The sequence below is a fragment of the Mastomys coucha genome, unplaced genomic scaffold (assembly GCF_008632895.1).
Source record: "Mastomys coucha isolate ucsf_1 unplaced genomic scaffold, UCSF_Mcou_1 pScaffold5, whole genome shotgun sequence".
Taxonomy (NCBI): domain Eukaryota; kingdom Metazoa; phylum Chordata; class Mammalia; order Rodentia; family Muridae; genus Mastomys; species Mastomys coucha.
In genome coordinates, this window is record NW_022196911.1 from 19,930,350 (window position 1) to 19,938,419 (window position 8,070).

The 8,070-nt window shown below is 34.6% G+C and overlaps 1 protein-coding gene and 1 pseudogene across 1 annotated transcript in view; one reads left to right on the plus strand and one right to left on the minus strand.

Moving 5' to 3' along the window:
- Positions 1–3,348, minus strand: part of LOC116076845 — a 7,726-nt pseudogene extending 4,378 nt beyond the window's left edge.
- The window catches only part of LOC116076844 (vomeronasal type-2 receptor 116-like), a 30,979-nt gene that overhangs the window by 11,378 nt on the left and 11,531 nt on the right, over positions 1–8,070 (plus strand). Inside the window, exons 2-5 of the mRNA XM_031350845.1 lie at positions 2,151–2,445; positions 2,765–3,556; positions 4,549–4,764; positions 7,074–7,197. Of these exons, the coding sequence (XP_031206705.1) occupies positions 2,151–2,445; positions 2,765–3,556; positions 4,549–4,764; positions 7,074–7,197 (1,427 nt within the window). The remainder of the gene's footprint in view (positions 1–2,150; positions 2,446–2,764; positions 3,557–4,548; positions 4,765–7,073; positions 7,198–8,070) is intronic.

Here is an 8,070-nt window from a genome sequence, read left to right on the forward strand (position 1 = left end):
AAGCCATATGTTCTCAGGAGACATTAGATTCATCTTCTTTTGATGGTGAATTTGTCTCAGTCAGGATCTAAAAACAGTGTTTGTCCCTCGACATAAAAGTCTGAGAAAAGTAGCTCAGGAGAGGATAGTGATAACTCAAAAAATGAAAAATCAACTTTTGAGGAGGAAACTGACTCAGAAAAGAAAGGGGCCCTTGGCCCTGTGAATATTCTATGCCCCAGTGTAGGGAAAGTCCTTGCCAGGGCCAGTAAGCAGGTGGGGGTGGGGTGATGAGCAGGGGAGTGGGGAGAGAACAGGGGTTTGTTTTAGTTTTAGTTTTTTTTATTTTGTTTTATATTTTGTATTTTTTGGAGGGGACCCTGAGAAAGGAGACATTGTAAATAAATTAAACATCTAATAAGAAAAGAAAAAAAGAAATATAATAAACATAAGTTGCTTAACCTGAAGCATTTGAATATAAGTCATTCCATAAGACTCCCTGAAAAATATGAAAAGAAACTGAAGAGGTCTATCAGATCTGCTGCTGGTGTTCTCCAAGCTCCTCAACAGGGTAAATTGTTAGGCTGTTTCCAGTGAGAATGGAGAATAACAAGGAGAATAAGGATCTCTTATGGAACCATTGCCTTTTACATAGCTTATGACTCCTCATGATTATTTTAAAATAGCCATAACTAAATAAGACTAACTAAATAAGAATTCTTACTATGGATATATATATATATATATATATATATATAATGAACTTGGTTCAAAAAGAGTTATCTAAGATGTCTGAAAAAAAAAAAGAAGAGTGAAAGTGTTAATATATGAAAGGTTTATGGGAATGGAGGAATGGTTTGAAGAAACAGCTCACCAAAAATGACAAAGGAAATTCTAGTAAAAAATAGCTCCTGCAACTCCAGAAGCATAGAGATGTTTGCCCAGTAGAGATACATATACTAAAAGGCTTTCTAACACAATACAGAAACCATAAAAATATTTTGAAGACTTTGTTGCTCAGCTACTAGAGGCTCTGAAGAACAAGATATTGTTTTTAAGCATCTGCCCTTGGAGAATGCTACACCCACTTGTCAATCTCTTCTAAAGATGATTAACAAATCTGGAAATTTATTTAAAGCATGTGCTGAGGTTGCTGCTGCATATTTTCCAGTGATTATCTGGAGGGTAGGAGAGAGAAATAAAAGAATATGTACAGGTTTGCTGTGTAGATTTCTAGGCATATGTGATAAGAAAATAAGGAAATCCAGCAGGCAGATATACTGTGCAAAACTTTATTCCCAGTAGTCTAGAAAAAGAGATAGGCAGGTATTTCTGAGTTCACGATCAGCTTGATATACACAACAACTTACAGTCAAGTCATAGACACTGTGTTACGGAGTAGACCAAGCAAGTAACTGAGCACTAAACACATGAAATGCATAAAGTTGTAAGTGTATTAATATATAAATATAAAAATACCTAAATATATAAATAAAATATACTATAAATAAGGTGAATAGCTAGGAATTAACCTGGGGTTGTCTTGACTTGCATTTATTCTTTCTGAACTCAATATAATTGAACATTCTAAGAGACTTGCATGAGCACAGTCATACATAAAATCAGCATAAATAGACATAATGATGAAAATGTGGTACAGAAGCAGGATTTTCTATGGTTTTTCTATGACACTAATAATACCATGCTGCCATAATCAAAAAATTATATCAGAGAAATAACAACCATGGCCACATGCAATGAAATAATCTTCAGAATATTATTAAATTAAGATACTGTTTTTGAAAAGTCGTTGGATTGATAAGAAAATAGTGGGTTTTCAAATGTGAAGACTGAAGAAGGGTGAAGACCTACATTCCAACAAATGTGCTGTTTGTGGGAAAAAGATTCTTGACTTGTAAACAAAATGTGTAAAGAATCAATCTATGAAATATAAATAATATAAGCTTTGAGGATCTATAAATAATGTGTAGTAATGGTAAAAGAGCTTACCTAAACCTAACATATTTAATCTAGTTCATCTATTCATGGTGATGAAATTAAATTAAATGTTTTATAGATTCAAATATAACTATATAATTTTCTGTACTAAATATGTAGATGTGTGTGGTATATTTGATCATCCTCTTATGTGTTTTTTGCTACTTACACAGGTATAACTTTAAGAACTACCAGTATATTCTTGCTCTGCTATTTGCCATTGAAGAGATCAATAGAAACCCCAGTCTCTTACCCAACATATCTCTTGGATTTGATTTCTACAATATCAGATTTACTGAGAAGTACACTCTTGATAATGCTTTTATTTGGCTCTCAGGCCTTGTGCCGAGAAACTTTTTACCAAATTATAATTGTAAAAAGAGAAATTTCACTGCTGCACTCACAGGAACATCATGGATAACATCTGCCCAAATTGGGACATTGCTTCAACTCTTTAAATTTCCACAGGTGAGAATATTTGGATTGTGGGAACTTAGAGACAGTTCTCTTTGTTCATAGGTGTCTTTAAACTGAAAAAGCAATTGATCAATTATCCACACATTAAAGCAATACCTAGTCACATGGTGTTCAATCCAGATTTTTCTTGGTTGTAAGAGAAAGGATGATGTAATAAATGAAACCAGGTAAGTCCTTGAATCATGCAACTTCTCTAAAATGTTGTAACTGGAATGTCCCTTTAAAATGTTCTCCTGTTATCATCTATTGCTTCATGAATGAAATTTTGTTTGATGTTAATATTCTTCTGCTTCTTTCCAATTTCCTTCAGATCACTTTTGGACCTTATGATCCTCTTTTGAGTGACCGTGGACAGTATTCTTCTCTCTACCAGATGGCTCCCAGGGATACCGCTCTTTCACTTGCCATTGTTTCTTTGATGGTTCATTTTAGGTGGTCATGGGTTGGTCTCATCCTCTCAGATGATCACAAAGGAAATAAAATTCTATCAGACTTTAGGGAGGAGATGGAGGGAAAAGGAATCTGCATAGCTTTTGTAAAAAGGATCCCATCCACATGGACTTTATATTATTCCAAATTCTGGGAAAATATGGATGAGACAAATGTAATAATTATTTATGGTGACAGTGATTCTCTAGAAGGTGTAATGAGAAATATTGGGCAAAGATTATTGACATGGAATGTCTGGGTCATGAACATTGAACATCATGTTATTGACACAGCTGATTATTTCATGTTAGATGCTTTCCATGGGAGCCTAGTTTTTAAGCACAGTTATAAAGAGAATTTTCAGTTCACCAAATTTATTCAAACAGTTAATCCTAATAAATACCCAGAAGACATTTATCTTCCTAAGTTGTGGTATTACTTCTTCAAGTGCTCCTTTGCTGACATTAATTGTCATATTTTGGACAACTGTCAAAACAATGCTTCTTTGGATGTATTACCTACTCACATATTTGATGTGGCCATGAATGAAGAGAGCACAAGTATTTACAATGGTGTGTATGCTGTGGCTCACAGCCTCCATGAGATGAGACTTCAGCAACTTCAAATGCAACCAGATGAAAATGAAGAAGAGATGGTGTTCTTTCCATGGCAGGTAATAATCTCCCTACTGTATTTTATTGTCAGGACAATAAAATGTGAGATTTACAGCAACACTACCTTAGTATTGTAAAATTTAGTTATCTTGTCCACAATCACAGAATGGTTTGTGTTTCTAACCTTACCTAGAAGTCAAGATAATTTCAAAAGTATGATGTTGTGAAATGGTGTGCAAGATACCAGGAACAAAAATGCTTAGTCCAAATCAAATTCTTGCCATAAATATCTAGCTGTACAACCTTCTCATGGTAATAGTGGTAATTAAAATACTCATTGCTCTATATATTTGTTACAAGAGAAATTAAAACAGGAACACTTACGTGAAACATGATGGTTTGTTTATGAGACATGAGGCCTTTTTTTTTTTTTTTTTTTTTTTTTTTTTTTTTTTTTTTGATATTTTCTTTATTTACACGTAACTTTCTCCATTCCCGGTTTCCCCTCCAAAAAACAAACAAACAAAAACAAATCCCTGTTGCCTCCCACCTCCCCATGCCTGTCACCCCGCCCTCTCCTACTTTCTGGCCCTGGCATTCCCCTACACTGGGGCACAGAACCTTCACAAGGCCGAGGCCCTCTCCTCCTATTGATGATCGAACCTGCAATCCTCTACTATACACATGCTGCCAGAACAATCGACATGAGGCCTTTTAATTAATTTCTAGACATCAGCACCCTCATTTTGGAAATGGGAGCTCTGAATATATTTTAAAAGCAAATGAGTTTTGATAGGTTTAAAAAAGTTGATCTTTTCATAGATCAGTAGTCATTGATTGCTTAATGAGGTGGGTTTCACTTGAAGATCAATAATAATTCAGAAGCAAAATGGTATTCTGATTACTCAGGCTTTTACTTAGTCATCATTATGGAATCTTTATTAATGTTATATCCACATCATAAATTAATAGCAATAAGACACATTCTAAAACCCATGTTTTATGCTGCCCTTTGGGTACCATGTATTATGAAATTATGTTTCTTTTTCAGCTGAACACTTTCCTGAAGGACATTGAAGTGAGAGACAAAAGGAGTTTAGACTGGATACAGACAATAGATGCAGAATATGACATTCTTAACTTTTGGAATTTACCAAAGGGTCTTGGATTAAAAGTGAAAATAGGATCCTTTTCTGCAAATGCTCCCCAGGGTCAACAGTTGTCTTTGTCTGAACAGATGATACAATGGCCAGAAATATTTTCAGAGGTGGGTTATGTATTATCTAAATGCATTGTGCTTATATTACCAACTCAATTATGTTTACTGATATAATGATGCTTGACTCAAGTTCCATTATACTTTCAGTATCAGTATAAAATACTGTAAAGTAATTCTAGTATACTGTTCTTTTTTCCTTGATTCAGATCAATGGAAGTATATAGTGTTCAATAAGTCACCCATTGCTAACTCATATGAGGAATAGGATTCCTCCATTTGTTACAAATTAGGGATGGGACAAGCAGTAAGAAGAAATTTTCATCTCCAAATAACTCATGTGTTAATGTACTGTAAAAAATTCACTCATATTGGATTAATATCATAAAAATATTTCAAATTTATTTTTTATTTTATGTTCAAAAACAATGACCAAAAATTACTTTTATAAGAAAGACTATATTTTGTTTTATGGTTCTAGAATTATCAGAATCTACCAAGGATAGAAGCATGACAACAAATGCTCATACTGTGTATAGGCATAGGAAACAGAAAGAAAATATTTCTATCCACACATATGAACAGTAAATAAAATTAGAAACCTGTAATTGAGGAAATATTATTCTGACTCAATTCTCACCCACTGTGCTATAATTACAACAGCAAGTCTGAATACCGTACAGTTTTAATAACTTCCCAGATTCTGTTACCAAAAAGGAAATAATCACTAAAATGCTTTAGCTTATATAGAATATTTTTTTCAAAATACTATAAAATAACTCCATTTGCTTTCATTAACTGTCTTTTGATTCTCAATATATCCTACATCATCCAATGTTTAATAATAACTTGAAAGAACTTACAGAACAATTTGAGGGTGCAGATCATTATATTTGAAAATGTATGATTTTCAAATGTAAGAGGGAGCTGATGATATCCTCTGAATATCCTCTGATGAATATTCTCTGAATGCAGGAAGCAATGAATACTGCAGCTCTCTTCTATTTTCTCTGCTATTGTGACACTTTTACAATAAATAGTGACATTTTCACCTTAGCCAAATTTATCTATATATTTTGTCCTACAAATGTGTCTTTACTTCTTTCCATGATAATTATAATTCCTCTCAAATTGATAGTCAAGATTAACAAAAATGGTGGAAGTTGAGATGCTCAATACAGGTGTCAGAAGTACAAGGTTAGTGTTTGTCTAGATGGATCCCATGAACTCATATATCATGTTCCTAATCATTAATGTTCCACAAACTTATCCTTAACTCATTAATATTTCAAATATTTTATACTATGATAATTCTCAGACCAAAATTTAAACACATTTTCCTTCTCAAGGATATAATCTTTTATTTGTCTTTTTAAAATTTCTTTTTAAAAATTGTAATTGGTTATTTTATTTTATTACATTTCAAATGTTATTCCTCTTCCCATTTCTAATCTGCAAATTCCCTATCCCACCCGGCTTCTATGAGGGTGCTGATCCCACCTCACCCCCACTTGTGCCTCATCACCCTAGCTAGATTTCCCCTATGCTGGTCATCAAGTCTTCAGAGGACCAGGAGCTTCTCTTCCCATTGATGCCACGTATGGCCATCCTCTCCTACATATGCTGCTGGAGCCATGGATCCCTCCATGTAAATTCTTTGGCTGGTGGTTTAGTCCCTAGGAGCTCTGAGTGTTCTTGTTCCTTTATATATTTGTTCTTCCTATGAGTTTGGAAAACCCCTTCAACTCCTTCAGTCCTTAATTAACTCTTCCACTGGGGTCCCTGTATTTAGTCAGATGGTTGGCTGCAAGCATCCTCATCTGTATTACTAAGGCACTGGTGGAACCACTCAGGAGACAGCTTTTTCTGGTTCCGGTCATTAAGCACTTCTTGGCATAAGCAATAGTGTCTGCATTTGGTGACTGTATATAGGATGGGTGGCACAGTCTCTGGTTGACTTTTCTGTCAGTCTCTTTTCTACTCTTTGTCCCTGTATTCTTTTTAGATAGGGGCCATTCTGGGTTAATATTTTTGAGATGGGTTGGTGCCCCATCCCTCAACTGGGGGGACTTGCCTAACAGATCAATAATGGTCTCTACAGGTTCTCTCTCCTCTTTGTGGGGTATATCAGCTAATGCCATCCCTGATGGATACTGGGAACCTTTTACTTTCCTGTCATCTGGGACTTTCTGGAGGCTACCCCCAGTTATCCATACCTGATCATCACAAATAATATTATAAATAACTCTAGGTGTTAATAACAATACTTTGTCCTTCAGTGCATGACCTTCAAAAACTCGGTTTTTATGATTTTTCATAAAACCCTAAGCATTAGATAATATTCTTTTTATTCTTCTCAGATCCCTCAGTCTATGTGCAGTGAGAGTTGTGGGCCTGGATTCAGGAAAGTAACCCTGGAGGGCAAGGCCACCTGCTGCTATAAGTGCACTCCTTGTGCTGACAATGAGATTTCTAATGAGTCAGGTAAATGAAGATTTTATGGAAAGCTTCCTATTTCTCTACTGGACCTCACTATATGCTAGCACATAAAAGAGATCTGAGTAGAAGTCAGATATAATTTTTTAAATTTCTTTTTTAAAGGAATTTAAATGCCATATTTATCATTTCCTCCTTGAAATAGCTCAACACAGCCATTACAAATCATTCTTGATTTATACCTTGAATCCAGTGCTAATATTGGTATTGGAAGATACAATATATTTCCCTGTACTTTTCAATATTTTTCACTTCACAGTTCCATTGAACATGGATTAATGAAGTATCAAAGATAGTTTTTTAGAATGTACTTCAATGAGTTTTAAGAACCATATAAAGCTCAGATCTGTTGTATTTTCATAGGCATTATTAACAGCTCATTTCTCATTTTTAATTGTTTGATAATTTCATACTATGTGTTTTCATCACATTCACCACTCATACTCCTCCCATATTTATTTCCCACTTCCCCAACTCCCAAAATTTGTAATTAAACTAATACAATTCATGATACTCATATATACTTACTGTGTGCATGTCACTTAAAGGTTGTTGTACAATGAAAAGAAAAGTGAATATCTTCCCTGTAGCTATCAATTGCTAATTCTTCATTTTCTGGAGAGAGGGGTGTCTTCATGACTACCTCTAATATCTATGTTTACATTTGTCTGGGTTAATACAGCATGCATCTAACACATTTTCTCATGTTATGAATTTATGGGAATAATTTCTCTGTGTTCATAAAACAGTATTATTTTGTAGTCTGTGTCCACTGAAGGTCTTGGTTAACTTTCTTGTCGCGACCACCCTCGACCAGCAAGAATGACGCAACACACTCTCGGGCTCTTCTCCAGCAGTTTA